Source organism: Aspergillus ibericus, assembly GCF_003184845.1.
Source record: "Aspergillus ibericus CBS 121593 unplaced genomic scaffold BO80scaffold_11, whole genome shotgun sequence".
Taxonomy (NCBI): domain Eukaryota; kingdom Fungi; phylum Ascomycota; class Eurotiomycetes; order Eurotiales; family Aspergillaceae; genus Aspergillus; species Aspergillus ibericus.
Window position 1 is genome coordinate 685,403 of NW_020292109.1, and position 27,507 is coordinate 712,909.

At 52.7% G+C, this 27,507-nt stretch overlaps 11 protein-coding genes across 11 annotated transcripts; 6 read left to right on the top strand and 5 right to left on the bottom strand.

The window, feature by feature from the left end:
• Positions 1 to 1,023: 1,023 nt before the first annotated feature.
• BO80DRAFT_25130 (WD40 repeat-containing protein) lies at positions 1,024 to 3,724 on the top strand. Its single transcript, XM_025714643.1, has 6 exons — positions 1,024 to 2,095; positions 2,155 to 2,249; positions 2,305 to 2,708; positions 2,763 to 3,243; positions 3,294 to 3,441; positions 3,497 to 3,724. The coding sequence occupies exons 1-6, from the start codon at positions 1,494 to 1,496 to the stop codon at positions 3,609 to 3,611; spliced, it is 1,845 nt and encodes a 614-aa protein (XP_025577389.1). The 5' UTR covers positions 1,024 to 1,493; the 3' UTR covers positions 3,612 to 3,724.
• A 1,020-nt stretch (positions 3,725 to 4,744) lies between these two features.
• BO80DRAFT_443312 (ATP-dependent RNA helicase eIF4A) lies at positions 4,745 to 6,114 on the bottom strand (the record flags this gene model as incomplete). Its single annotated transcript, XM_025721339.1, has 4 exons — positions 4,745 to 4,764; positions 4,817 to 5,710; positions 5,773 to 6,027; positions 6,084 to 6,114. The coding sequence occupies 4 exons, from the start codon at positions 6,112 to 6,114 to the stop codon at positions 4,745 to 4,747; spliced, it is 1,200 nt and encodes a 399-aa protein (XP_025577390.1).
• A 205-nt stretch (positions 6,115 to 6,319) lies between these two features.
• Positions 6,320 to 8,321, top strand: BO80DRAFT_500806 (SF3a splicing factor complex subunit PRP9). The gene is made up of 3 exons (XM_025724257.1): positions 6,320 to 6,475; positions 6,537 to 7,939; positions 7,998 to 8,321. The coding sequence occupies exons 1-3, from the start codon at positions 6,386 to 6,388 to the stop codon at positions 8,020 to 8,022; spliced, it is 1,518 nt and encodes a 505-aa protein (XP_025577391.1). The 5' UTR covers positions 6,320 to 6,385; the 3' UTR covers positions 8,023 to 8,321.
• Positions 8,322 to 8,387: 66 nt separating this feature from the next.
• Positions 8,388 to 9,569, bottom strand: BO80DRAFT_463281 (terpene synthase family protein; the record flags this gene model as incomplete). The annotated part of the gene is made up of 4 exons (XM_025722580.1): positions 8,388 to 8,781; positions 8,860 to 9,113; positions 9,160 to 9,188; positions 9,251 to 9,569. 4 exons carry the CDS (start codon positions 9,567 to 9,569, stop codon positions 8,388 to 8,390), a joined length of 996 nt encoding a protein of 331 aa, XP_025577392.1.
• A 796-nt stretch (positions 9,570 to 10,365) lies between these two features.
• Positions 10,366 to 11,978, top strand: BO80DRAFT_492259 (cytochrome P450; the record flags this gene model as incomplete). The annotated part of the gene is made up of 2 exons (XM_025723757.1): positions 10,366 to 10,889; positions 10,949 to 11,978. 2 exons carry the CDS (start codon positions 10,366 to 10,368, stop codon positions 11,976 to 11,978), a joined length of 1,554 nt encoding a protein of 517 aa, XP_025577393.1.
• A 388-nt stretch (positions 11,979 to 12,366) lies between these two features.
• On the top strand, positions 12,367 to 15,632 carry BO80DRAFT_402999 (ATP dependent DNA ligase domain protein; the record flags this gene model as incomplete). The annotated part of the gene is made up of 3 exons (XM_025717626.1): positions 12,367 to 12,819; positions 13,006 to 13,517; positions 13,568 to 15,632. 3 exons carry the CDS (start codon positions 12,367 to 12,369, stop codon positions 15,600 to 15,602), a joined length of 3,000 nt encoding a protein of 999 aa, XP_025577394.1. The 3' UTR covers positions 15,603 to 15,632.
• A 114-nt stretch (positions 15,633 to 15,746) lies between these two features.
• Positions 15,747 to 18,440, bottom strand: BO80DRAFT_500809 (anaphase promoting complex subunit CDC23). The gene is made up of 4 exons (XM_025724258.1): positions 18,067 to 18,440; positions 17,288 to 18,005; positions 17,052 to 17,235; positions 15,747 to 17,001 (listed from the first exon to the last, which is right to left on the bottom strand). Exons 1-4 carry the CDS (start codon positions 18,168 to 18,170, stop codon positions 15,959 to 15,961), a joined length of 2,049 nt encoding a protein of 682 aa, XP_025577395.1. The 5' UTR covers positions 18,171 to 18,440; the 3' UTR covers positions 15,747 to 15,958.
• A 148-nt stretch (positions 18,441 to 18,588) lies between these two features.
• Positions 18,589 to 19,962, top strand: erg20 (bifunctional (2E,6E)-farnesyl diphosphate synthase/dimethylallyltranstransferase). Its single transcript, XM_025716715.1, has 2 exons — positions 18,589 to 18,809; positions 18,896 to 19,962. Exons 1-2 carry the CDS (start codon positions 18,690 to 18,692, stop codon positions 19,817 to 19,819), a joined length of 1,044 nt encoding a protein of 347 aa, XP_025577396.1. The 5' UTR covers positions 18,589 to 18,689; the 3' UTR covers positions 19,820 to 19,962.
• Positions 19,963 to 20,035: 73 nt separating this feature from the next.
• Positions 20,036 to 22,243, bottom strand: BO80DRAFT_403008 (uncharacterized protein; the record flags this gene model as incomplete). Its single annotated transcript, XM_025717627.1, has 2 exons — positions 20,036 to 21,437; positions 21,729 to 22,243. 2 exons carry the CDS (start codon positions 22,241 to 22,243, stop codon positions 20,036 to 20,038), a joined length of 1,917 nt encoding a protein of 638 aa, XP_025577397.1.
• A 1,210-nt stretch (positions 22,244 to 23,453) lies between these two features.
• BO80DRAFT_463287 (arylsulfotransferase family protein) lies at positions 23,454 to 25,666 on the top strand. The gene is made up of 2 exons (XM_025722581.1): positions 23,454 to 24,025; positions 24,087 to 25,666. Exons 1-2 carry the CDS (start codon positions 23,621 to 23,623, stop codon positions 25,548 to 25,550), a joined length of 1,869 nt encoding a protein of 622 aa, XP_025577398.1. The 5' UTR covers positions 23,454 to 23,620; the 3' UTR covers positions 25,551 to 25,666.
• Positions 25,667 to 25,735: 69 nt separating this feature from the next.
• Positions 25,736 to 27,497, bottom strand: BO80DRAFT_423506 (NMT1/THI5 family protein). The gene is made up of 4 exons (XM_025719068.1): positions 27,051 to 27,497; positions 26,822 to 26,993; positions 26,618 to 26,767; positions 25,736 to 26,557 (listed from the first exon to the last, which is right to left on the bottom strand). The coding sequence occupies exons 1-4, from the start codon at positions 27,083 to 27,085 to the stop codon at positions 25,886 to 25,888; spliced, it is 1,029 nt and encodes a 342-aa protein (XP_025577399.1). The 5' UTR covers positions 27,086 to 27,497; the 3' UTR covers positions 25,736 to 25,885.
• Between the last annotated feature and the right edge of the window lie 10 nt (positions 27,498 to 27,507).

A 27,507-nucleotide genomic window follows, 5' to 3' on the forward strand; every position in this document is an offset into this window, starting at 1 on the left:
GCGGCAGTGATGATCTGAGACCCAGTCGGCCAACCGTTTGGCCATGCCCCTTGAATCACCCAGGATGGTGTCATATCGGGATCTCCATGTCAGCTGCTCTTCCCTTCAGGTGATGCGCGTGTAAATCGAAGTACATTCAGATCAACTGGAGGGGTGGTGGTGGGAACACCCTCCGTTCTACGATGTACACCTGGAGACAGGAGCCCAGGGAAGGAAAGTCGTAGGGAGAAAAAGAAATGAAACAAGTAATTCGAAAACAGATATAATCAGCAAAGACAAAACCTCGAAGCGAACGGGGCAGGAATCGAAGGTGCCTTTCTGGCTGCTGGCGATAACCTTTTTCAGTATCGTCATACCGTATTGTATCATCGTCATCATTCATCGTCGGGGTCGGCAATCGCCTCGCCCTCTGGCTAGACGCGTACGAAGATCTCTTCCCCCAAGACTGTACGGAGGAATACTGCAAAGGATCCGAGTAGAACCAGCGATCTACCCTTAGGGTTTGGGCAGGCGCGGTGAAACCGTGCACTGGGGAACTGGATTTCACTGGGTGTTGGTGGTGGATTGTCGGGACTGCTGGGCCCCACGGACGCCGTCAATCAATCAGTCAGTCAGACCAGCCGCCGATGTGCTTCGACCTGCACTTCCGTTCCTCCAGCTTTCCTCCTGCGCTCTGCTATCTCTCCACTTCACTCACCTGCCATACTTCCTCGGTTGACCCGTTGCTGAAACTCCCTCGAACCGCTTCTTGATCCGAGTTCCCTCCCGAGACCGTGCGTGCCATCTGTCCTACTGCTGTGCTCCATCCCCAACACTCGGTTGTCTTTCCCCGGACTTGACCCTCCTAGTCCGATAAGACCTCCGCCCGGCGACGGTACGAATTCCCCCTCCAACCTTCCAACCATCCCACAGAGCACGGGCTGACTAGGAGCTGATATAATAGACTCGCCACCGATATTCGTCACCAGACAACACCGCATTGAACGGCCCTGGAGCTGTTCAACGAGCTCCAAAAGGAGGATCGAACCTCGGCGAGTATCAGTGAGCCGCCACTGATATAGGTCTGCTCTCCTGGTTCTTCTACAGAGCCAGGCGAAAGGGCAGATCTGAAAGTTTTCGATCTGGCAGACAATCCCCCCTCCTACACACCCTCCTCCGCCGCTCCCGACCACCCCGACCCTCCTATCCCCCTCGATCCTACACCGTCACACCGTCAAGCCACTTCCGCTACGGGCGGCCCCTCTTCGTCATCCCTCCAAAGATCGGCAGTCGGCAATCGTTACGGTACAGCAGGCGCTCTTGGAAACTCGTCTGCTCGTCGACGTCGTCGCAGTAGCACACCCGATACGCCCGGACGTACTACCGAGGGGTCTGGAGGTTTCGCGGAGGATCGTACGGCAAGCGAGGCCGGGTCTCAGGCATCCAGCAGGATTCAATCACGCGCCCCATCCGAGGGCTACGAACCATACCCCAAGCGCAGGCGCCTGGCAAATATGCGGCCAGATGGTATCTCCAATACGAACGGCTCCTCTCATGCGTTAAATGGCTCGGCGGCGTCTCCGTCCCAGAAGGCGGCTTTCTCCCACACCCTGAACGGTCAAGGCGCTTTTGCCGCATCCAACAGAGGCATACGTACAAACGGATCGCAAAAGGCGTCAGTCAGCCCTCCTTCATATTTTGGCCATGACCGAGAAGAAGTTACTCGGATCCTCATTCAAAGCCTATTTGAGCTTGGATATGATGGGGCGGCGACATTGTTGAGCAAGGAGAGTGGGTATCAGCTGGAGAGCCCAGCCGTTGCTACATTTCGGAATGCAGTGTTGGAGGGACGGTGGACGGAGGCGGAGCATATACTGGTGCAGTCATTCTATCCAGATGGGGTTGGTCGGGGAGGCAACAGCGCCGACCAAGCAACGAATAAGGAGAAACTGGTATTGGTGGATCATGCTCAGAAGAACGAAATGCTCTTCTATCTACGTCAGCAGAAATTCCTCGAGTTGTTGGAAGCTCGCGATTTGGCGGCGGCCTTGATCGTTCTGCGGCATGAATTAACGCCGCTGAATTATGACATAGGCCGGTTGCATGCTCTGTCCAGGTGAGTCTACCATAACATCCCCTGAGCAGCTTGAGATGTATCAAACTGACTGCTTCTAGTCTTCTCATGTGCCCACCAGAGCACCTCCATGACCAGGCCGGTTGGGATGGTCCCATCAGCTCCTCTCGTGAGCGTCTGCTATCAGAGCTATCGAGTGAGTCATGCCTGTGTCCGAAACTTTATTCTGCATATTCTTAACACAACAGCAGGATCAATATCACCCTCTGTGATGATCCCCGATAATCGCCTGGCGATTCTGCTAGATCACGTCAAGCACAATCAAATCAACCAATGCCTATATCATAATACTGCATCTCCTCCCTCATTATATTCAGACCACATGTGTGATCGCAAGGACTTCCCCCTGCGGACAAGCATCGAGCTAAGTCAACATTCCGACGAGGTTTGGTGGTGCCAATTTTCAAATGACGGGACGAAATTGGTCACGGCAAGCAAGGACCAGAGCGTGATCATCTACGACACCAGCACCTTTGCTGTACTGCAAAGGTTATTGGGCCATGACGACGGTGTTGCGCAGTGTTCGTGGAGCCCAGATGATTCGAAGATCATCACTTGTTCGCAAGACAAGACAGCCCGTGTTTGGAGTGTTGAGGTACGGTGTCCCTTTCTTCTAAATTGTCATTGTTTGTACTGACCCTGGGTAAAGACTGGTCGTTGCCTTCTGACCATCAATCAACACCGTCATCCTGTGACAGCTGCGGCGTGGGCTCCTGATGGAGAGTCCTTTGTGACGGGCGCTCTTGACGTAAACGCGCAGCTGTGTCACTGGGGCATGCGTGGACAGACTCTGTACGTGTGGCCTGACGGCTTCCGCGTGCAAGACTGTGCCATCACGCCCGACGGGCGGCGCCTCATCGCCGCGGATTTGGATCAGAAAGTCCACGTTTATAACTTTGCTACTCGCGAGGAAGAGTACTGCCTCGCCCTTAAAAGCAAACCAACCTCGGTCGCTGTCAGCAGGGATTCGCGCCATATGCTTATAAACTCTGCCGATGGTCAGATACAACTCGTTGACATCAACTCAACCGACGTAGTACGGCGTTTTTCAGGGCAAAAGCAGGGCCATTTTGTCATTCGCAGTGTCTTCGGTGGAGCCGCTGAGAACTTCATTGTCAGCGGAAGTGAAGGTGAGAGGTCACATTGCATCCACCGCCGTCTTTAGCTAACAGTCAACTAGATTCACGGGTTTACATCTTCCACAAAGAAGCTGGGACGCTTGTGGAAGCCTTGGAAGGGCATATACGAGGATGCGTCAATTCGATGTCCTGGAATCCTAGAGACCCCGGAATGTTTGCTTCCGCCGGGGATGACTGCTTAGTTAGGATGTGAGCTCCCCATTCACTTTCTCATTCACTCGGCCCTTGACTGACGTACCTTCAGTTGGACACGTGAACGCGATGTAAGACCTAGCGTAGCAGCGGGCAAGCACAGGGCCGTGCCGTCGGGTGGCTTCACTCGCACCAGCGCCCTACGGTCCACATCAAGTTTTAACTGAACCAACCCCTTTCATAGGAGCAGGCAGTCATACATCATTTCTTACAATTGGAGGCTCTCTGACCCCTCAAGCCAAAGTACCCTCCTCTCCTCCCCTCTCTTATCCTCCCCACCCCTTATCCAACTCTCCCGTTTCTTCTCTCCACCCTGCATATACGCATTTTCTGGCCCATCAGTGATCCATTAATACAGGTTTCCGGCGCCACTGTTTTGGTACAGATCAATATATGCTTTGTATTCGTTTTTCTCTGGGCATCATCATCATCATCATCATTATCATCATGCATTGCCGCGATAGGCCCTGCATAGGTATCGACCTATCCATCCATACCGTGTACCCCCGTTTGCTACATATAAAGACGACTCCATACTTATGTTCATGGTTTGTTATTGGGTGAAATCAGGAAGGGTTCAGGGTTAGGTCGGGCGGAGTGAGACTTGGCTTTTTGTGTCTTCAAAGTATAGTCTGTACCTTCTTTTCGTCTGAAATGTTGCTTCTGTCTCTCTCTGAGGTTGGACACTTGACTGGTAGAGCTTGCGTCGGGTAAATGAATGGATTAGTAGTTAATTATATGAATATGGGATCAACTAGTGAGGAACATGATAGCGCAGCTACACTTTATTGTGAGGAATTTCACTACGATGATGCCTCCCAAAAAGATAGTTTTCGAAACAACATAACACACGTGTCCTGACATAGATTGAAATTTTGGCTTGATCATGATATAACTCCAACTATAGCAATCCCGAAAAACATATCAAACGCCAGAGATATTCAGAGAAGATAGTGCAAAGATAGAATAGCAAACGATATCCTGAACGGCTCCGCCACTTGGTCGATGGTTACGCCGCAATATTTATTCGGACATCACTAAAACTGTGTTAGATGCTGTGTTTTGGACGGAATAAACAGGCAGTGAGTGAATATGTGGACTAACCAATTTGATTATTTTCCCATTTCCTCCACACAATTTAGGACCCAGCGCACCGGGGACGGTGTTCTGGCCTTCTCCATCTTTCTCGAATGCATGAAAAGGAAGTGAGCATGGTACTGCTGGTATGCTCGAAGTCTCATGCTAGGAGACGGTTGTGACTTTTCAAATGGTAGTAAATAAACCAGACATGAAAGATTGTTTACGACAGGAGATCGGCGACTGAGGAACTCGTTAGTTGAAACTTGGTTATCGGTATTGAGAAAGAACTTACCGTTCATGGGCATCTCGTCGATCTGAGTGGAATAGTACAGCTCAATATCACGGAGGATCCGCACATCGTCGCTGGTAACAAAGTTGATGGCAACACCCTTACGTCCGAAACGACCGCTACGGCCGATACGGTGGATGTAGTTTTCACGGTTGGTGGGCAGGTCGTAATTGATAACCAGGGACACTTGCTGCACGTCGATACCACGAGCCCAGACATCGGTGGAGATCAGGACGCGAGAGTTGCCCTGACGGAAGTCCTGCATAATACTGTCACGCTCCTTCTGGGGCATCTCACCGTGCATGCTGGACACGGTGAAGTTGGCTTCGCGCATCTTATCAGTGAGCCAGTCGACCTTGCGACGAGTGTTGCAGAAAATGACTGCCTGGGTGATAGTCAAGGTGTCGTAAAGATCGCACAGGGTATCAAACTTCCACTCTTCCTTCTCAACTGCGATGAAGTACTGCTTAATGCCTTCGAGGGTCAATTCGTCACGCTTGACTAGGACGCGCACGGGATCGGTCATGAACTTGGTGGTCATGTCCAGCACATCGTAGGGGAGTGTGGCGGAAACGACGACGACCTGGGTGGCAGGAGGAAGATAGCGGTAGACATCGTAGATCTGTTCGCGGAATCCACGGTTGAGAAGCTCGTCGGCTTCATCAAGAACCAGCATCTTGATATGACGAGTGCGCAAGTGGCGTCTGCGGATCATATCTGCGACTCTGCCCGGTGTACCCGAAACCACATGTTGACCGTAGTCAAGCTTCCTGATATCCTCTCCGATATTTGTACCTCCGATACAAGCGTGGCATTGGACGTTCATGTAATCACCGAGGGCCATAATGACGGACTGAATTTGGGTGGCAAGTTCGCGAGTGGGGGAAAGAACCAGTGCTACAATAGGTGAGCCTTGCCATAACTAGACAACGGGATCGGGAATCAAGTATACTACGTACCCTGAGACTCGCGAACAACAGTATCGATGACCTGGAGGATACTGATCGAGAACGTAGCGGTCTTACCGGTACCGGATTGCGCCTGGGCGATGGTATCGCGACCTTTGCAGATTTGGACAATGGCACGGGACTGAACTGCGGAGGGAGACTCGTAGCCATAGGCGTAGATACCACGGAGGAGACTCTCCTTCAGGTGCATGTCCTCGAAAGTAGGAGCAACCGTGACCTCCTTCGAGGTGTTGAACTCCATCCGGTCTGGGTTTGCGCGATCAGCACACGGGCGTGCGTTAATGAGGGAATTCTTGTCCTACCATCAGCGCGTCTGTCAATTCCGTCCGCCATGTTGAATACACCAGGTCTGTAAGCTGTGGAAATTGGGTGAAAGGGAATAGCCTCAAGTCGGTGGAGGGGAGCTGGCCTGGTGGAGCAGAAGAATCGCCCAGCTTCTCCGGCGCGACTTTTCGCTGCGACCGAGGCTTCACCGCCCGCCGCACGTGATGATATCTCGCCGCAAAGCTCTCATGGATGGCGTCGACTTGCCCGTCAACTTCCCCGTCCTCAGAAAGCGCTATTCTCGGCAGAAGACCGGTGGAGACTTTTAAAAGTACTCACAATGATTTTTGAGGAGCAACGGTTCATCCACGAGGACCTTGAGCGGCTGGAGCAGGCGATTGCCGACCGCGTTGCTGAAGAGCCCCGTACGGTAAGTGGCCTCCCAGTTTCTCGCTCGTCGCTTCTCGCTAACTCGCGGTCCTAACGTGTAGATTAGAGATCGCCTGGCTCGCGATCATGAGGTCGCTCATTTTCTGAATCGCATCGAAGATCAGTCCAAGAGGTTGCTCGATATCTACCAAGATGCCGACGGCGTGCGTGAGAAGGAACTCCAGGCCGTCTCGACCGGTGATCAGTTCGAGGAGTTCTACAGACAGCTGGATGAAATAAAGGATTTCCACAAGCGCTACCCTAACGAGCCAGTGGAGAACCTCGAGCGCGCCTATAAGCGCCGTCAACCTGGGGAGGGTGAGCCGACCGGAATGGAGATTGACAACTTGTTCACGGGTGAAGAGGGTTATGGACAGTACTTGGACCTTACGACATTGCACGAAGACTACCTGAATTTGCCTGGGATCAAGCGACTCACCTACGTGCAATACCTGGACGTGTTCGATGTGTTCACCCCCCCGCAACTTCCTATTAAGCGAAACAACAAGCTCTCCGACCGGTATTTCAAGTACGTCGGCGAACTCGCCAACTATCTCGAAAGCTTTATCAAGAAGACGAAGCCGCTACAAGATCTGGACAAGCTTTTTGCCAGCCTCGATGAGGAATTTGAGAAGCAGTGGGCAGCTAACGAAGTCCCCGGTTGGACCGAGGAGGTTGCTGAGATTGGCACTCAAGTTCCCAAGACCGAGGGTTCCGGAGAAGGCATCTGGTGTGCGGACTGCGAGAGGGAGTTCAAGAATGAGAACGTCTACAAGAACCACTTGACTGGTAAGAAACACATCCGGGCCGCCGAGGCCCGCAAGGCTTCTGGGGATTCCGGTGTCAGACCAGCACCATCTGCAGGCAGCGGCACATCATCTGTCGCCCACCGTCTCAAGGAGCGTGCGGTGGCAGAGAGAGAACACCGCGCGCGTTCCTTGACGCAAGTGCTTCAGCCCGAACGCCAAGCAACCAAGATCAACGTGGAGCGCAGACAGGGTATGACTGAACGGGAACGCCAGATGGAACTCGAGGCCTTGCTTAACGACGCTGAGAACCCTGGAGGTGATCGCGCTGGCGATCAGTCAGATGAAGATGACGAAGATCGGATCTACAACCCCCTTAAACTGCCACTTGCTTGGGATGGCAAGCCGATCCCGTACTGGCTGTACAAACTGCATGGCCTGGGAGTGGAGTATCCTTGTGAGATCTGCGGTAACTTTGTGTATATGGGTCGTCGTGCCTTTGACAAGCATTTCTCCGAAGCTCTGCATATCTTCGGTTTGAAGTGTCTGGGAATTACGTCTAATACCAACCTCTTCCGTGAGATCACTAGCATCGAGGACGCAATCCGACTCTGGACCAAGCTAGAGCAGGACCGCAAGAAGGACAGAGACGGCCGCGACAACGTGGTGCAGATGGAAGACGCAGAGGGCAATGTGATGCCAGAGAGGATCTACCTCGAGTATGTCCCCCACCCAACAACCCCTAGGTTTTCTACAAGATGTGCTAACGAATACCAGTCTCCAGAAACAGGGTATCCTGTAACGGCAACTTCAGTTTCTTCTCTCTTTCTGTCATTTGCATCATCTTTCTACATTACTCATATTCAAAAGCCTGGAGTTTGGTGGGTGTCTTTTCTCAATTTCCATAATGTTGCGTGAATCCCTGGGATATCGTTGGTTGGGCACGACTGTATAAGAGCAGGTCAGACTCTGAGAAGATGCAGCCTGCGTTTCATGTATTCTACTACACCCGACTACTGCCATCTCTCGAAGCAATAGAAGAAGAAAAGGTGACCGCAAGTCACCTGGTCACGACTATCCGCTCAATGCCATATAACTAAGCAGCACACAAATAGGTGACGAACATCAACGGACGCAAGAAACACATCTATATCTATCAAATTATATCTATTCAAAAATTTGATATCTCGGCGCAGTCGAATGCCAATAACAACTACCCCCCACATACAACTCAATAGCCTCAAAATACTGCAAAATGTCCTGCGAAGTTGGGCTCTTCAGCCTCTCCTCCTTGAGCTTCGCCGCTCTGGACTCCTCATCCACGATAATCCCCAGAAGCATCATCTTTGCGGCCTCAGCCGTAACACGATGCTCCTTCATCAGAACCATCACGGCGTTTCTCATCCGATCGGTTTCTTGATCCTTCTCGATATGCCAACTGAAGTAATCATTCGTTAGACCGAGGACATTTCCCATCGCGATGTCGTATTGCTCGATACTGGCGTAGTCTGAGTCGCTAAGGTCCATGTTCATGCCCCACCGGATGAAGTAGGAGGACATCCTGTGTGGTGGGTATTCATTATTAGGTTCTTTTCTGGGAGGGGTATAAGATGGGGATGGCATGGGGGTGGGAACAGACCAGTATCCGCAGTTCGCGATCCGATGGGGCATGTATTCTTCCAGTCGAGTGAAGTTACCCGCGACGTTGTCGAATGTAGCGAGGTAGGTTTTTAGCATTTCGATCATGGCGGGAGCCTTGGCAGGGTCTATGTCGATGGTTTTTCGGAGCACCTCGGCTAGGGCTTTCAGGCGTGGGTTGTTGTTCGAGTCGATGCTCGATGGGTCGATGTCGAGGCGTAGAATCGCAGCTAGTTCGGCGTGTGCTTTGCAGGCCTGGATACGATTAGTGTGGTCGTCTCTTCTCTGCTAGAGTTGGTACCTCGGTGTGATCCATTTCTTCTGTTACGTCTATGGAGAGTTTTACGGTTATATGTGCATCTCTCTCTTTAAAAATAGGGTCGTGGACCTACCATCGTGAATCCACATCACCTCGACCAAGCTAGATAACAGAACCAGCCGGTCCGGAAAGGCAGTGCAATGACACACAGCAAACGGGTCTCCGTAAGGGTTGGTGTGTCTGATCCGTGCTCGTCGCCTTTCCCGGGAGCCCTCCGTGGAAGCCAGCTCTCCGATGGCATGCATTGCGGCTTCGACGTCTACCGCTGCAACGCTGATCCCAGCAGGGTAGCGCGAAAAGAAAACAGGTACATCGTGACTTGCCACCGTGGTGAAGACGGAAGGAAGGTAGGAATTGGGGGTGATAGTGGAAGGACGGGAAGTGACTTGCATTTTGGTTCCAAAGCTGTTGATCACTGGGGGGATGAGGGGTCACTTCTACAAGGGCAACAGGGGCCATCTTATCTTGGGTTGGAATGACGATAGAATACATTCTGAGCGCAAAGGCTCCGATCAGATAGCCCTATTTGTGCAGATACATTGGCACGTACCGGAGGTGGTCCGTCGTATAGAGTAGAACCTACCTATGGCGTGGGGATGCCGGACACTGTCATGGTTGGGCGGCCATTGGCAACGGCTGCTGAAGAGGACAGATATGCAAGGCTATCCTAATATCACACCGCTTCGTAGTCGTCTGACAAGGGACAGCAGCATGACAGGAGGCTTCTGCTGCAAGAGGACGACTTCCTAGCGTCGACATGCCGCATCTGGTATCCACTCATGGGATGGATTTGGCATCATGCGTAGCACTAGATGCACTGCTCAGTGTTGGGGTCAATGCTGTTCGCACCCTCACTCACTGCCATGGATTCTGTTTGTTGAGGAGGAATAGGTAAAAAGACAATGGATCTTCCCTTGGTGCTTTCTCACCGGTGTCTTCACCTCACCCCTCTGTCTATCGCATCGATTGCGCACTGGCAACCGTGATCATGTCTTGTTCATTCAGCAGTTACCTCGGCCAAGGGCAAAAGCTCGCTCTGCTGGCCATGGTGGTCTCCGCAGTGTTGATGGGGCGCTTCGTGATGCGATTGTCTCGGGCGCGAATGACATTTAGGAGACTACAGTCCCAACGCATCGTATGTTGCTGATCTCTCCCAAGCGAGTATCCCGCTGAACATTGCAGCCAATCATGCCCCATTCCCTGGTGTTCGGTCATCTCCTGATTGTCCTCCGATTCTACCGGGATTGGGCTTTCGACGCAAATTTTATCCAAACCTTCGGCTTCTACATGAGTAAACACTGGATCAAATTCTTCCCCGACGAGAAGCAATGCCCCCCCGTCATATACGTCGATGTATGGCCGATTTCCCGGCCCATGGCGTTTTCCATGAAGGCCTACGTATCAAATCAGATGGAGATTGGTAGCAGCCTGCCAAAGTCCCCCATGCAAGGAGAGTTCTTGGACCCCATTACAAGTGGGAAGGACCTCAACTGCATGCACGGTGAGGAGTGGCGCATGTGGCGCTCGAGATTCAACCCGGGCTTCAGTCGAGGCAACATCCGGACCTGGATCCCGGCTATCCTAGAGGAGGTGGAAGCTTTCGCTAATGAGCTGAAAAACCTGTCTGGTGGGACCGGTGAATGGGGTCAAGTATTCCCCATGGAGCAAATATCCAGCAATCTCGCTTTGGACGTCACGGGGAGGGTTGTTCTGTGAGTTTCGACCGATCTCACTCTGTTACCGATGAGACCGTTCGGCTGATAATGCCCAGTAACACTCGCTTGAACTCGCAATCGCCGTATCCCTCTCCCTTCACCGTCGCCTTTCGAGAGCAACTGACCCGCATGGAAATCACCCTCAGCCCCCGCAAGCTCCTGTGGAGGGCGACTCCATGGTTCAAGCTCCTGGTGCGCCGTAAGCGACAGCAGATCTTCCAATATATCCGGCCATATATCACAGACAGCATCGGTGTGGCGAGCCCCGGGCCACGCACTATAATTCGATCAGCAGTGGAAGAATACTCCCAGGAACTTGCAACCAAGGCAACCGGCGCCAATGTCCCCGACGACGAATTTGTTGAATATGTCTTCAGCCAGCTGATGATATTTTTCTTTGGTGGCGATGATGCGCTATCCCTTACGATCCCTCGTGTCTTCAGACAACTGCAGTTGAACCCGGAAAGTGTGGCCAAGTTGCAGGCCGAACACGACACAGTGTTGGGTTCCGACCCCAGCCTTGCTGCTGCCAGAATCCGGGAAGTGCCTCATATCCTGGATTCGCTACCGTATACCTTGGGTGTCATCAAAGAGACCCTGCGCATGAACCCCGCCACCATCACCATCCGGGAAGGCCAGCCTTCCTTTACCTTTCGTATCGACGGTGCGGACGAACCATGGCCGACGGACGGGTTTGATCTTTTCGACAGCTCTATCACCATTCACAATGACCCAGCAGTCTTTCCGGACCCTGAAAAATTCATTCCTGAACGGTTTCTGGTCCCAGAGGGTGATCGATTGCATCCAGCCAAGGACATATGGCGCGGGTTCCAACTTGGACCTCGGCGATGTATCGGCCAGGAACTGGCGATCGTGGTGCTAAAGCTCGTCCTAGTATTCACTGTCCGTACCTTGGATATTGAGATGGCTTGGGACGAATGGGATAGATTGCGAGAGCTGCAGGGGTTGAAAGTAGATCGGCGGATGGTTGAAGGCGATCGCATGTATACGACGGGTAAGGCAACGGCCCATGCCAAAGATGGTGCGCCGATGCACGTTAGGGTCCGGACTTCCTCCGATGAGTAGACATAGCACATTGGGCAGCCCTTGGTAGTCTTTCCGTTATATCGGTCAGGTCAACTAATGGCCTAGAAACGTTGATATGGATATAAGCAGGGCCCGTTCACAGCACCTCTTCCTAGGTGACCTAATAGTCAGGACCAAGTTGGGTTCAATTGATTGATTCCACGGTTGGTTAGCATCACGTGCTTTCGCGCTTCGCTCGCGTCGATCGAGGCCGATTTCCCCTGCGCCTGCCTTTTCCCCTCCAGTGGACATCAGACATTCTCAAGATATCCTCCGCAATAGCTTGTGCTTTGCGCATTTCCATGCGTCAGGCTGTCGGTACGCCGTCTCGGACCCTCGAAATTGAGCGGGATTTTTCAGGAATTGTGCCCTCCGTTACTACGTCTATATGGGGTTCAAATTTACTCACCTGTGCGATCTACTATCGACCCTCGAGAGTAACAGGATCGTGAAAGCTCCTCATGAGGCCAAAGCCACGGATCCCGATGTTCAGGCCGTGACCCGATGGTTCGCCCAGCATGATAAGCAAATCCGTGATAAGAATACCGACCAGTTGGCCCTCTTGTCTTGCATGTTCCCAGAGAAACGCATGGACCGTGTTTATTGGCTACAAGCGGCATCGTTGGAGAAAGTGATAGCACGCTGTCTGCTCCTGGGGAACTCCCGGCGCCAGGAGCTTGAGCGTTGCTGCGTCTCCGGCGGCATAGACCTGGGGCAGTCCGTGGAGAAGGTCATGCGACAGGCCGAGAATCATGTCATCAGTGGCCAAGAGGTCACGGTGGAAGAGATTGATTATGCCCTGGCGAAGATTGCTTCACGATGCAAGTTCTCCGGTCCTCAGGTGCGAAGACAGCGTACGGCTGTCAAGGTAGATGAGGAGCTGTCTCCACTATATCGACGACTGCGTAGCAGAGATGCCAAGTGGCTCACGCGAATGATACTCAAAAGTTACTTTCCTGTGGCTCTGCCCAAACAGGTCACGCTGAAGAGCTTTCATTTTCTGCTTCCGCATCTACTTATGTTCCAGGACTCCTTTGAGACTGCTTTAAGCACGCTAACCTCGGGCCCAATAAGCCATTTCCCTCCACACCCTGAACCGGATTTAGCCAAAGACCTGGGACTCATAGCCTTGCAGTACATCAGCCCTGATGTTGGAGTGAAGATAGGACGCCCGGACTACTATAAGGCTAGGAGCATCAAGCATTGCTGTCGCATGATTGGCAGCCGCCGTATGAGTATAGAGAGAAAATATGACGGTGAATACTGCCAGATACATATTGATCTTTCCAGGCGGTTAAATCCCATTCAGATCTTTTCCAAGAGTGGCAAAGACTCGACTAAGGATCGGGCCGGCATCCATCAAGTTGTCAGCGATTGTTTGAAGCTAGGAATGCCGGGTTGCAAAATCTCCCGCCGATGCATTCTCGAAGGTGAATTGCTCGTCTGGAGTGACAAGCACGCCAGGATTGAGGATTTCCACAAATTACGTAAATTTATCGCTCGATCTGGCACCTTCATTGGGATAGGAAATGATTCGCCGTGAGTGGCATGGAAATACAGCTTTAACGTTAGTCTCTGACTCTGGCCAGGCCGCAACCGTATGACCACTTGATGATAGTGTTCTTTGACATCCTGCTCATCGATGACAACGTCTGTCTGAAGCTTCCCCATCGAGAACGACGGCTGCTCCTTAAAGATACCATTCAACCCATCCCAGGACGCGCCGATATCTCTGAGCAGTGGGTTTTGGACTTCTCTCATTATGACGGTCAGTCGCGACTCGAAAGTATCTTTCAGAAAGGCATACATGAGCGATGGGAGGGGTTCGTGCTGAAAGGATGCGAGGACCCCTACTTTACAATCTTTCCCCGCGAAGTAAACGGTTCCTCCGGCCACTGGATCAAGTTAAAGAAGGACTATATACCGGGACTAGGCGATACCGTGGATCTTGCAATTGTGGGTGCAAGGTTCAATTCTCGCGATGCCATGGCCCTCCACCAAATCAAGAAATTGTTATGGACGGAGTTCTTCATTGGATGCCTCGTCAACAAAGCAGCCGTTGTACAGTTCGGTGTCACACCGAAGTTTCGGGTGGTGGATTCCATCAACTACAACTGCATGAATACGAAGCATATGCAGATACTTAATCGGTTTGGAGAGTTTTCCGCCTGCAACACAGACTCGGGACATGGGTTCTTGCTTGAGTACGGGGAGAGTATCAGCGCAAGCCTGGACGTCGTCTTCAAGACCCCCTTTGTCGTTGAGATGTTAGGCAGCGGCTTCGAGAAGCCGTCAGGGGCCAGATATTATGTACTTCGCTTTCCGAGGATTACGAAGATCCATTCCGATCGATCGTTTGAGGATGCAGCATCATTCTCGGAGTTGCAGGTACTGGCGGAAAATGCCCGATCTGTTTCCAACGACGAGTTGGATGGACTAGAGCACGATTCCGCCAAACGCCTAAAGCTGGGAGATCCCGCATTGGACTACGGTGCGGATCAATCACAGAGTCTTAAAAATACAGAAAGCTCTCTTGTCGACTCTAGGTCTATCGGGGCTAGCGAAAGTCTGGGTAGGGAGGGATCTGCGCCTCCTTCAAACAGTGTGTCTGCTTCTCAAGACACTCCACGTGATTCTATGAGATTAACAAAACGTCGTCACGAAACCAGCGCCATGCAACGTACCATTCCCATACATGAGGACAAGGACAAGGACTCCTCACCACCATTGAAACACAATGTTCATGGCCATTACTTGACGGACAATGAGAATCTCTCTTCCCATACAGCAGGGCAAAGGAAAGACTCGGCCCCAACAGACGAATCGTCTCACAAAGAGAAATCTTCTCGAAGAAGTGGAGAGTCTAAAGTCATAAATGACCCAGATGATCTAGACAAAGGCTCTATATCACTACCTCACCCTTCACAAACCGACGCCTCCCAACCAGACTTCAATCATGGTCCTCCTGAGAACGAAGTCGTCACGGCTAAGCGCTCCCAGAAACCAAAACCACGCATCCAGTCACCACTGAAGCACATTCCTATATACCTCCACCACTCACCCCCAGAAGAAGGCCCTACCACTTTTCCCATCCCAGACACATGGCAAACATCATCCACTCTCGACACCTTTCTCCAAACACTGCTATCCCCAGCTTCGTCATCCCTTCTCAAGAAATCCAACCCCCACGCCTCCTCCCAAAACACAGTCTACGGACTAATCATCCTCCCCGGCAAGCAAAACGCCCTAGGCACAATCCTCCCCAACCTACGACGAACACTCTCCAAAACCCTACAACCCTATAAGCCGGGCCACCCTCAAACCGGCAAAATCTTCATCCTCGACTCAAACTTCCTCAACCTCACCACCACAACCCACGACACGCGGGTTTGCCTCCGCCAGACCTGGGAAAACATCAGCAGAGAGTCCTTCTACGCTTGTGTGAAGTGGAGCTTCCGGGAATCTTCGAGGCGCGCAGGAGAAGCTCCTGACGTATCAAAGGAAGCTCAGCTCCGAAGGCTCAGGATGAAAGTGAGCTTTGATAGACGGGAGCTGGGGAGCTTGGGGGAGTTTAGCTCCCTGGAGCCTTTGGTTCATATTGAGATGGGGTTATCTATTTCTTGAGTTTTACACTAGTCTCCTGTCTTGGAGACTAGATTGCATATACAGTTTAGTTGTTGTTGTGCAGAGTGTATATACGAAGTAATTGAAGTTCCTAACTTCAAGTCCGGATTATATCCCATGGTTCTGGATTGTCGAATTAGAGATGGCAGGGGTATCTATCATTAATATCTCATCCGACTCGACTAGTATGCATAATTGGTACCACAGCACAAGCACATGAACTTGAGACCTAGTTATGACCTCATTCCATCATGACTCCCCAGAAACGCCTCGCTAGCCCTGAGGAAATGCAGGAAGATAAGAGATAGTGTACAAAATCCCAGATATAGTTAACTAGTTAACTATGATGCTGATGCTTATTCATCTCCTTCCCTGCGTGCACGGACATCCCTCATCAAAGCCTTGGCCTCTTCGACTTCCACCCCATCTTGGCATAACTCGCCTGCTAATTGGTCGGCGCGTTCCAGGTCTCCGTTGCGCAGAGACCACCGTGCAAGCCATAGCCTTGCCTTGGAGGTGGTGGCTGTCACGCCTGTGCCGTGCCAGGTGTCTTCGTCGTCATCTTGTTGGGTGGATGACTTGCGGGCTCGTCTGGAACTTCCTTGGGCTTCTGTTCCGGATTGGTCGTCGTCGTTGTCGTTGTCGGATGATGCGTCTTCTTCTTCTTCTTGTATGACTTGGCCTGATTCTTGTTGGAGGGTGAGTTCCATGTATGTGGCTGCTTCTTCTTCGTCACCTAGGCGTTCGTAGAGGGTGGCGATCTGGTGGAGGGTTTCAGGGTCGAGGATCTTGCGTTCCGGGCCGCCCATTCCTACTTGGGAGGCGTCTTCCGCGTAGTAGGAGCCCGCAACGAGGGCTCGTTTGAGAGCCTTGATGCTTTGTTCGATGCGGCCCATCTTGGCATAGCAGGATCCGACGGCTTGCCACATCTTCGGGTCGTATGGACGTAGAGCTGCGGCTCGTTGGTAGTAAAATAATGCGTAGAAGGACATATCCAGTACTTCGTAGGCTTGCCCTAGACCGTACCAGGCGCGGTAGTCTTTGCGGTTGACATCGACGGCGCGGCGATATGACTCGATTGCTGCGTGTGTATTTTTCATCTCAATGTACTCGTGGCCCATGAGGGTCCAGGCTGAGAGGAAGTTGCGATCCAATGTCAGGGCTCGTCGGAAATACATGACTGCCTTTTCATGTTCGGATTTGAGAGAGTAGTAGTTTCCTACGACACAGCATGTTTCTGGGCGGAACTTGTCGGTAGCGGTTGCGATTTGCGCGACGAATGCAAGCTGCGGGCGAGCGCCCATCACGTATAGAATATTAGAGTAATGGTCGAGACTGTCGAGACGGTGAGGAGAGGTAACGAGGATGTCTGTGAATATGCGGGACGCTTCTTCAAAGTCTATGTTCATTGTTAGCACAGCGTAAGGGCATGTTTCATAGGTTACATACCTTTCGAGTGATAGTACAGTAGAGCTCTTTGAGTCTTGAGGAAAGCGCTTGCAGGGAAGATCGTCTCCAGCTCAGACAGCGATTGGTAGGTATCATCGGTGGCCTGATACAGCTCCTGGCTGCAGTATACGCGGAAAATGAGGGTCATTATATTCAGCGGAAGGAGATTGACCACTTGGTTCAACTGCGACAATGATTAGCAAGTCGCGACACCGACGTAATTTGGATCGACATACGTCTTCTGTGCTCGCAAGCAAGTCATTCAGCTCCTGCCACGCGCCCCAGTGGAATGGGTTTAGATGCAAACTCCGTATAAGCCACGTCTTGGCATCATCCTCGTTTCGCCCTTTAAGGAGTATAACACCATAGAGATATTCCAACCAACCCTGGCTCCGATCTTCCATTCCCTTTTCCTGCCGCTCATTGAACCATCCTTCTAGGCCTTGCGCAAGGTCCGGTAATTCTTTGTTGACCGTCGAGCCTCCGTCTGCGGGGCCCAACACCATTTCAGTCTCCTCATCCTTCCGCTTCTCGCCTGCCAGATACTTGGCGTACAACGCGAGGAACAGCGATTTCTGACTGAGCCTGGGATACGGATTCCTCGTCACACTATTGTCCTTGACACCTGCATACGCCGAAGCTTTGGATTTTCCCTTCTGTGGGGTCAAGGACTGTCTGGATTTCGGTTTCGGCGGCGACGAAGTAAGAGGAACGGGGGAGATGGTCGGGGGGAGGAAAACAGCCGCGCAACGATCATATTCGCGGGTATCGAAGTAGGATTTCGCGAGGAGGTACTTGTACGACTCTTGCGCTTCGAGAGCGGCTTCGAGTGGATCTTGCGTTCGGAGATAAGGGTTCTGAGTACTCGACGGAGCATCGGGAAGGTCCATGGGAGAATCCGGATCGGTATCATATTGCTCAACTGGAACGATAGAATCCAGCATTTCCGCTGCCCTAGCGCGCAAGGTTAGTCACCGTCCGGGGTGTTGAGCCAGAGCAATGCCTGCAACTATACCATTTGGCTGACTGGTATAAACAGCGTTCGGAGCATTTCATCGCCGCATCTTCCAGCCGGAACCTGAGCTCCTTGATGTTCTCTTCCGTGAATTGGGCAGCCATGGTGGAGAAGCGAGTCGCAGCCGCCTATGCGCAGGCGTAAAGCAAATATATCGTAGAGCAGCTCTATGACTTGACGGTAGCTAGTGACGCGCCAAAACCATTGCTACTTCCCGGGGACTAAGCACAACAAACACAGCGGAAAGGCCTCACACAGATGGATTTCGGTGGGGTTGAGATTTGAGCAAACCGCGTAAGCAGCGCCGTATTCCAGCGACAGCGAAGCAAACCGACGACCGACCGACGTATAGGAAGCTGCGGACGCGACGAAGGGCAATGGATCCATGATGGATTCTGGGGAATCGAGAATGGGGACTTGCCTCTTTGGGCCGCGGCGGGCAAACAGAACAAACAGCGGGGTCTTTGCGGTATTACCCCTTTGGGGGCCGCCGAAAATGAAGGTATTTGAACTATTGGGATCCCTGCTCGCCGGCCATTGTTCTTCTTCACGCCCCTCCCTCATCCCTCTGTCCTTTGATTTCTCCCCCGCCAACTCTCCCAGCCTACGTGCTTTCCTCCAGGATGTCCACCACCACTGCCCGCGCCGACTTCGAGGCCATCTTCCCCTCTCTGCGCGAAGACCTCCTGGACTATGCGAAGCAGTACAAGTTGCCCCAGAACGCCGTCGAGTGGTTCGAGAAGGTAGGTGCCATTCCCTCCCCCCCCCCCCCCCCTCGACTTACTCCCACTCAGAAGGCTTACTGTTCACTTTTCGTGCCCCTCAACAGGCCCTCAATGTCAACGTTCCCGGCGGAAAGCTCAACCGTGGTCTCTCCGTCCCCGACACCGGCCTCGCTCTCCTGAAGCAACCCCTGACCGACGAGCAGTTCAAGCACCTCAGTCTGCTGGGTTGGCTCACCGAACTGCTCCAGGCTTTCTTCCTGGTCAGCGATGACATTATGGACGGCTCCATCACCCGCCGCGGCCAGCCCTGCTGGTACAGGCACGCCGGTGTCGGCCTGGTCGCCATCAACGACGCCTTCCTGCTCGAGTCCGGTATCTACATCATCCTGAAGAAGTACTTCCGGTCCCACCCCGCCTACATCGATCTCGTCGAGCTCTTCCACGAGACTACCTTCCAGACCGAGCTGGGTCAGCTCTGTGACCTGATCACCGCCCCCGAGGACAACGTCAACCTCGACAACTTCTCCATGGAGAAGTACATGTTCATCGTCACCTACAAGACGGCCTACTACAGCTTCTACCTCCCCGTCGCCATGGCCCTGCACTACCTCCAGCTCGCGACCCCCGAGAACCTCCGTCAGGCTCACGACATCCTCATCCCCCTGGGTCAGTACTTCCAGGTCCAGGATGACTACCTCGATGCCTACGGTGACCCGGCCGTCATTGGCAAGATCGGTACCGATATCCAGGACAACAAGTGCTCGTGGTTGGTCAACCAGGCTCTTCATCGTTGCAACGCCGAGCAGCGCAAGGTGCTTGATACTGCCTACGGTCGTAAGGACAGCCAGCTCGAGGCCCAGGTCAAGGCCATCTACAGGGAGTTGGATCTGGAGAAGGTCTACAAGGAGTACGAGGAGGGCATCGTTGGCGAGCTGCGCACCAAGATCAGCAGCATCGACGAGTCGGAGGGACTGAAGAAGGAGGTCTTCGAGGCCTTCCTGGCCAAGATCTACAAGCGCACCAAATAGACATTCAGCCATCTTTTGGAGGAACGATACCCCTGCCATTCTACGCGTCATCATGTCTCTACATAATACATAGCCTACATACCCCATCCAGATAGATTAGCTGAATGACTGAGACGAAGTGCATTGCACGGCTGTATTTAATCAAAACCCCTGGTACCCCTGTGGATTTAGCGTCCCGGGTGGCTCTACTCCGTTGGCCACTAGCATCTGCCACACTCACAACATCCGCCCAAACCCCTCAGCTTGGACTTCCCACTGAGCCGGGAACCCCGGCGCAAAACCTTGCTGACTGGTGTTACTTGCGGCGTCCCAACCGCCAGTCATCATTGCAACAGCAAGCAACAGGGCCGCGCTGCCTGGAAAATAGGGTGTGGGCGCCTTGGTTCCAACGGGCATGCCGACATCGTCAAAGTCAAAATTTGAATGCACTAAATATTCCACCGCCGCCTCCACGTCTCCCAGCCTTGCCGCGTTCATTGCCAGCATGGGGAAGTCCCAGCCCCAGCAATCCGTGAAGTTCCAGACATTGGCGACTTCAGCCGCTGTCGCAGTGACGATTGTCTTGTTCACGACTGCCGAGGGCGGCAAGAGTCCGTAGATTCCAGTGAGTGCTGGATGGTCAGTCACGGTGTCTGAGTCTGTCCACATATTCGGGATGCCTTCATAGAGGGTGTATGTGAGGACCTCATCACCCGAGCTATTCGTCGTCTCTACTGTAGGTAGCGACGCGAGGTTGTCTTTAACATGGCTCCATGATGAGGGGGCTTCTTGGCCAAGCCGGGCTTTCCATGATATGGCAACATCGAGACCAAAGTGCCAATATGCGAGCTCGAACGTGGGGTTGCGGGTACTGTTTGGCGGGGTATTCTCCGAGACGGGGTACATGGGAGGCCCGAGGTCATAAACATTCGTGGAGGCGTTCCAAAAAGCAAAGGATGCCATAAACTCCGCTGACTCGGTCAATATGTGATCCCATTTCGCTAGAACATCGTTTGTGTTTCCCCCGGCGGAGCGTATAGACTGGTACTCGCTCTCTGCGAAGTAAAACACATGGGGTTGTTGCCATATAAGCAGCGCGTTGATCTCCCCTGGAGCAGATCTCCCGCTTGGATCGCTCATCTTCCCCCATCTCAAGCCTTTATACCCCTGATTTGCTGCCCGTTCCAGCGATGACGGAAGGAACCGATCATAGACACCGATACTCCGCTCCAGTAAAGGGAGTTTGCCCCATGGGGTCCAGTGAGCCGAGTGCCATAGGTACATCTCCATATGGAACTTGCCATACCATCCATTATTCACCAGGCCTGATTCCTGTGGCGGATCATACCCGGCTTCATTGACCGCCAGTAGGTATTGGGACAGAATTGCACGTCTTTGAATCTCTACTGCTGTAGCATTCCCAGTTGCCGTCAAATCCACAAAGGCTCCGGTTTCCCAGTAGGTCGACCACCATTGCCGAGATCGTGCGATGATTGCATCAACAGATAGTGATGATGGATTGAAGGTCCCATGTTGTGAGAAGTTGGCTGTGAATTCAAAAACTGCCGTGCGGTTACCATTTGGCTGGAGTACATACCGATGGGAATGGTCAACCCTGGAGATAGACGCACCACTACCACTCCACTGTAATGTGGTGTAGTAGGTAGTATTGTCAAGCGTGTGTTGTATCTGAGCGCGACTGTCATCTTTTCTAAAGCGCAGGATGGTGGTGTGATTCGAGACAGCGTCCCAATCACCAACAAAGGGGGCCTCGAACTTGTTCTGGTCCGTAGCATACGGGTAATCGAAAAAGATTGCCAGACGGTCCAAGGCCAACAGCTCGGATTCCAAGCGCACCGCTATCGTGTCCGATAATGGATCAACGCATGTCCATACGGTGGTTGCATGCCCATCTAGGGTAAAATTGGACTGCAGAAATCCCTGGTAAATATCTAGTACTTGTGACCTCTCCTGCAGGTCATCTTCGGTATAGTTCGCGTAACTTCCTCCAAATATGAATCCGATGCGGCCTAAGTTGATACGGTGTGGATTGGCAATCAACCACTGAGAGATGGCCGCCTCTGCAGGATTGGGCATGTCATAATTCACTAGCCGACCATGAGTCCACCAGTCTAAACCTGTGAAATCCGACGGCGTGGAATTTGCAGGTAGCGACGAATTATGCCAACCCCAGGACGAAAGGATGCCATACGGCAAAAAGGTCTGCAGACCGGTCACATCAGCCCCGAATGCGAAGTTCCCATTTCCCACCTGCATCGGGGTGCTTGTCGAGCTGGCATTGCGGAAAGGGTTGAATCTGGAAACCACTTGGGACCGATCAATGATGGGGGCTGGTGGGGACTTCGGAGATAGCCTAGCCTCGCCGGTGCTTGATAATAGATAGGGACCCAGTGCAAAACTTGTCAAAGCTGATAAAGGTCGCATGATGATGATGCAGTGTTAGTCGGTCACTTTCCATCCACAGTTCCGACGAGTCCGCGTCCATCCTGAAAAGCGTCTTATAAACCTCGCTGAACCCCTCCAAACTGTTCACGCGATGGTTAGAAGGGAGTTACAGCGTTTGCACAGTGCAGGTGAGATTCCACGAATCAACCTGGGCAGCATCTCATCGACACCCGGCAAGGAGATGCCGGCATCGATCTCCGCACGGAGTCTCGGGCCAAACACTGCCGAAGGAATCGGGTCTGCAGCTCGGTCATTATTCTCGGAGCCAGGTCGTTAAATAATGAAGCGGGGAGAAGAGAGGAATGATCGGCGATCACTTGATGTTGATGGTAGATTGAACGACGGAGAGACTCCAAAGAGGAAAGAACCCCTCCTCCGTCCACGTGGGCACCAGCTGATGTCCTCGATATTTCGTCCTCGAGCGGCTTTATCCTCTTTTCCTTTCTCCCTTCCTGCCCTCCTGTGCATTCCAGCAATATTGACCCCGGCTTATCCTCGGAAACAGTCCGTACCGGCGTACAATATTGTCCAACACACTGGAACACGCCCATCCAGGGGTAGGGCTACCCCTCAACCGGACTGCAATCTAATTCAATCTATTTGGGAGCCCGAGGCGCCAAGTGGAGTTGGACTTGTCCAGCGGCCACCATTGGCATTGGCCAACCGGCTAGGTCGGCTTAAGTGGGACACTGCCCTTCGTTGAGAAATTCCCAGCTAAAAAGGCTTAACTAGAATCCCATAGCATGATTCCGAGAGCACGAATCATGCCAGAGCCATCTCACTCCCTTTCACCTCCAACCCATCCTCGATCCATCGGACTTCCGTGTCCTAGTGACAGACACGATGTGATAAGGACCAACTACCGGCCATACAGGGCAGGCCTGCCAAAACGAATAGCCGGCAGACCTGCTTTGTCTTCTCTGCTTTACCGGCCCCTATCAGCGCGTGTCCAAACTTGGCAAATATACCCGGCGGTCTCAATCATCCCCAAAGCCAACCATCGAATCGCTGCCTCGATCACTTCGATCGGGCTCAACGCAATAGTCAGTAGCCATGCACAGTAGTACTCAAGTATGCCACTTTATTTTATCGAGACGCTTAGCCTGCCGGCATTCCGATGGTCCAATATTAGATACTGGAGGCCGTAAAGCCACCGCAGATGCCACGGTGGATCTCCCGCGCACTTGTCATCGTTCGAAAATCGTGCCGGCTACCTTCTTTCCATCGCCATGCTTTTCTTCCTCTGATCCTCCTGTCCTGTTCTCTCGGGTGTGGCGCTGGATTTCCCTCCTTGCTCGCCCCTGTCAGCAATTCAGCCCATGTCTCCTGAGCACTTGACGTCTCTGTCCCTGCGCCATGATTCGGGTCACTCGAACCTTCGCGCTAGCGGCGTTCTTACTCCTAACCTCTGCCTTGGCAGATGAAGGGCCGTATTATGCCTCCGATTTGTATGAGAAGGGTCGGATGGGACAATGGCCCATTGAGACCTACCGTTCGACTTCCACTGTAGGTGCAGCCGTCAATTTCATGGAATATAACCCCCAATGCAGAGACGACCAATATTATTTCATCTCTCCCCGCGGGTATAGCGTCCATAAGCCCGGGCCGATGATCCTAGACCAGGACGGCCATTTGGTCTGGACAAAACCCCTCGGGCATACCTACAATCTTAATGTCTATCAATACAAGGGCCAGGATTACCTGACGTTCTGGCTGGGCGACGATAGCAAGGTGGGACACGGGGAGGGGACATATTACATGGTACGTTATCCTCTATCACTCCTACCGGCATCGAGTGGCCTAGCTAAACTCTCCGGTAAAGCTGGACTCGTCCTATAAAGAGGTTTATACCCTCGGTGGCGCAAATGGCCTGGCAGCTGATCTCCACGAGTTCCATATCACCCTCGATGAGACTGCAGTGTACACAATCTATGACGTTCGCCCTGCCGATATTCGCCTCGCAGGCGGTCCTGAGAATGGCTGGATTTGGGATGGCACATTCCAAGAAGTCGATATCGAGACGAATCAACTTCTCTTCGAGTGGCGAGCATCGGAGCACTTTAGCTTCACCGACGTCTATCGAGGTCTCGACGATACGGGTGATAGCGAGGAACATCCATGGGACTTCTTCCACATCAACAGCGTCGATAAGGACGCAAAGGGAAATTTCCTGGTTTCAACCCGCTACGGTAACTGCCTGCTCTACATCGACGGGCGCACTGGCGAGACTATCTGGACGCTGGGCGGCAAGCACAACAACTTCACAGATCTCTCGGGCGGCGCAGCCACCAATTTCACCTGGCAGCATCACGCTCGCTTCCGCGACAACGGGACAGCGATCACCCTTTTCGACAATTCCTCTCGTGGCAGAGGTGCTCCCTCACTACCGAGCCGAGGCCTCTACCTCGACCTCGATCAAGAGAATATGACTGTCCAAGTCCGACATGAGTACTGGAATTCGCACCCTATACGCAGTCAATCCCAGGGCTCCGTCCAGATTCTCGACAGCGGCAACGTCCTCGTCGGCTATGGCTACAGTGCCGCATGGACCGAATTCACCATAGACGGCGACGTTGTGTGCCACGCGCATTTTGCACCCGGACGGGATTTCAGTAGAGGCAAGGTCGTCTCCTTCCGCACGTTCAAACACCCCTGGGTCGGCAACCCCAACACTAGGCCCGACTTCGAGGTATACAGCTATCACGCCGCAGTCAGCTGGAACGGCGCCACCGAAGTCACAACCTGGGCCCTGGAAGGCACTGATAGCAAGAAATCAACCGACTTCAGCTTCATCACCGCCGTTCCCAAAGACGGCTTCGAAACCGTCATTCCCATCCCTGAAGACACAAAGCACCACTTCCTCCGCGCCCTCGCATTAAACTCAACCGGTCACACCCTTGCCTCAACCAAGCTTGCAAGATGGGACCCCTTCGCCGAAGAAGCAGTCGTAGTCAGCGGCGACAGTGATGATGACGACGATGACACCGAACCCTTTTACAAACTCCGCACGTTCTTGTTTGTTCTGATCGGCTGCTTCTCGGCCGGTGTACTGGCCACCGGTGCATGGTTCGGAAAACGCCTTCTCGCGTCTCGGAGGGCGAGCCAAAGTCCCAGCGATAAAGAACGAGGCGTGTTCAAGCCCTTGAGTCGATTCAGTGTCAGTGAGGATTCGAATGATGCGGACGCGGAAGATGGCGTGGAGTTTTCCGCCCTATTAGGAGACAGGAGAATGAATTCCCGATCGGATTTGGAGACAGGGAAGGGTATGGACGAGGATTGTCGATGATAACGAGACTTTAGTCTATCATGCAAGCATGCTTAGAGCATGTCTGCTGTTGGGCGTCTCAATGTACTAGTAGTAGCATATCCTCCGTGCATAGATGGCATTATTCAGCTTCAGCGTGATGAATTCCATTACTTGGTGAACGACCAGTGTAGTAATTGGTTACTTCGAACTCTACAAAGGTTTCATGACTCAAATGATCGTACCGTTGATTGCGTAGTCATACTAAATGAGTGCATATGCTATCATGTCAATCTGGGCCGTCAAAGAACTTTCGCACAGCATCTGTGTCAGCGAGTGAGAGCATAACTATTCGAAACTCAATGACATCATCAGCCTTAAGCCGAAGAAGCCACTTCCAACCGCTTGTAACCACCCTCGGCAGCGACCTGCTTCTGCAGCTCCGCCATACGCTTCTGATCACCCAGAGGATCAGTCGAGTCCGCGTCGAGCGCCCAAGAAAGGTAGTCGTTAGTGTAGTTTGACACGAAGCCCGCATCCAGAATACCCAGACGCTTTCCATAGTTGGTGACCTTGGCCCAATCGCGACTGACGTTCTTCAAGTCACGGCTGAAGTAGGCGAAGGAACGCTCAAAGATCTTCCGGTTGACCGGGGTGCCCATGATCGGCTTCATGTCAACGTACTCCTCGAATGCCCGGGCCGGTTCGGCAAGGACGTAGTCCGTTGCGCGCTTCACGGCATTCATAAACTTCTTGACCTTCTCCGGGTTGGCGGCTAGGAAGGCATCGTTGGCGATGTAGAGGATGGAGCAGAAGCAGCAGCAGCCGAGCTCGGCGAGCTGGTCGATGCGGAGCATCTGGACATCGTCGCGGGGACGGTTCTGGGTGGCAAGCCATTCGGCGAGCTCGACCATCTGAACGTTTTCAAGACCGATGCCTGCATCGATGTCACCGCGGATGATGGCTTTGGTGACGTTCATGCCGCAGCGGACGGCGGTGTAGTCGTCAGCAGTCATGCCGTAGTACTTAGTGAGTTCGTCGATCTGGATCTGTAAGTTGATCGGGTGAGTGAGAGCCTTTATGCTGATTTTATTGATGGGATGACGAACCTTTCCGAACTCTCCGACGTAGCCAATCTTCTTTCCCTTCAGGGAGCGGAAATCCTCAGTGATCCCACTATCCTTCAGGTAGACGACACCGGTGAAAGGCTCATCCAACAGAGAGCCAATCGAGGTGACCGGGAAGTTGCGAGCCTTGGCCTGATCCACCGGTCAGAGGATGCTTAGATAAATTCATAGAAAGACAGCTCGTACAGCAAGAGTGTGAATCATGGCCTTGAAGCCCATGTCAACCTTTCCACTGCCAATGATCTCGGTGACATCGGAGGGGTCATTGGGCTCCAGAAGGGCGACTTTGAGACCCTCCTCCTTGAAGAAACCTTTGCGCTGGGCAAGGTACAGGGGGGCGTGGTACGGGGTCGCGTGCCTTGAAAAACATCACTTAGCAAACATTCTAGCCTAGCTCATAATTCCCAATCCATACCAGTTGGTGAGGAAGGTGATCTTGTCAGTAGACATCTTGGCACAAACTCAGGTCACGAGTATTGCAAAGGTCTGGAAACTGTCAGCAACAGAGGGATGTGGGATCCCTCGTCTCTGTAGGTTAAAGTGTAGGGGACAATCAATGCCACGCATGTCCTTTCGCTAGTATTATCTAGATCAAGTTTTGACAGTATAATCTCAGAACGACCGAGCTCCTGTTCTCATCGTGGATGGGTAGCCAGCCAAGCTGAGAACAGAAGCTCGAGCCGAACACCTGTCATGCGCGAGCAGTGACTGTTATACTATTGTACGATACCTTGACCCATTTCATCCCCTAGCGAAAAGACCCGGAGGTTGGTCCTGCCTGCGCGGCTTCATTGTGAGTCGTACCGAATGGACGAGCGGTTTCGAGGAAGAGTTGAGCAGAATGCAGGAAGTCAGAAGTGAGTTGGTGAGAG

Excerpts from the sequence above, each read along its gene's own strand:
- BO80DRAFT_25130 (XM_025714643.1), top strand. The coding sequence starts at position 1,494 with ATGCGGCCAGATGGTATCTCCAATACGAACGGCTCCTCTCATGCGTTA. Across the intron at positions 2,096-2,154 it reads CGGTTGCATGCTCTGTCCAG|TCTTCTCATGTGCCCACCAG; the intron begins GTGAGTCTACCA and ends GACTGCTTCTAG. Across the intron at positions 3,442-3,496 it reads GATGACTGCTTAGTTAGGAT|TTGGACACGTGAACGCGATG; the intron begins GTGAGCTCCCCA and ends ACGTACCTTCAG.
- BO80DRAFT_500806 (XM_025724257.1), top strand. The coding sequence starts at position 6,386 with ATGATTTTTGAGGAGCAACGGTTCATCCACGAGGACCTTGAGCGGCTG. Across the intron at positions 6,476-6,536 it reads TTGCTGAAGAGCCCCGTACG|ATTAGAGATCGCCTGGCTCG; the intron begins GTAAGTGGCCTC and ends CCTAACGTGTAG. Across the intron at positions 7,940-7,997 it reads CCAGAGAGGATCTACCTCGA|TCTCCAGAAACAGGGTATCC; the intron begins GTATGTCCCCCA and ends AACGAATACCAG.
- BO80DRAFT_500809 (XM_025724258.1), bottom strand. The coding sequence starts at position 18,170 with ATGGCTGCCCAATTCACGGAAGAGAACATCAAGGAGCTCAGGTTCCGG. Across the intron at positions 18,006-18,066 it reads TTATACCAGTCAGCCAAATG|GGCAGCGGAAATGCTGGATT; the intron begins GTATAGTTGCAG and ends CTTGCGCGCTAG. Across the intron at positions 17,002-17,051 it reads ACTGTACTATCACTCGAAAG|ACTTTGAAGAAGCGTCCCGC; the intron begins GTATGTAACCTA and ends CAATGAACATAG.
- erg20 (XM_025716715.1), top strand. The coding sequence starts at position 18,690 with ATGTCCACCACCACTGCCCGCGCCGACTTCGAGGCCATCTTCCCCTCT. Across the intron at positions 18,810-18,895 it reads CCGTCGAGTGGTTCGAGAAG|GCCCTCAATGTCAACGTTCC; the intron begins GTAGGTGCCATT and ends GCCCCTCAACAG.
- BO80DRAFT_463287 (XM_025722581.1), top strand. The coding sequence starts at position 23,621 with ATGATTCGGGTCACTCGAACCTTCGCGCTAGCGGCGTTCTTACTCCTA. Across the intron at positions 24,026-24,086 it reads GGGAGGGGACATATTACATG|CTGGACTCGTCCTATAAAGA; the intron begins GTACGTTATCCT and ends TCTCCGGTAAAG.
- BO80DRAFT_423506 (XM_025719068.1), bottom strand. The coding sequence starts at position 27,085 with ATGTCTACTGACAAGATCACCTTCCTCACCAACTG. Across the intron at positions 26,994-27,050 it reads ATCACCTTCCTCACCAACTG|GCACGCGACCCCGTACCACG; the intron begins GTATGGATTGGG and ends ATGTTTTTCAAG. Across the intron at positions 26,558-26,617 it reads ACGTCGGAGAGTTCGGAAAG|ATCCAGATCGACGAACTCAC; the intron begins GTTCGTCATCCC and ends ATCAACTTACAG.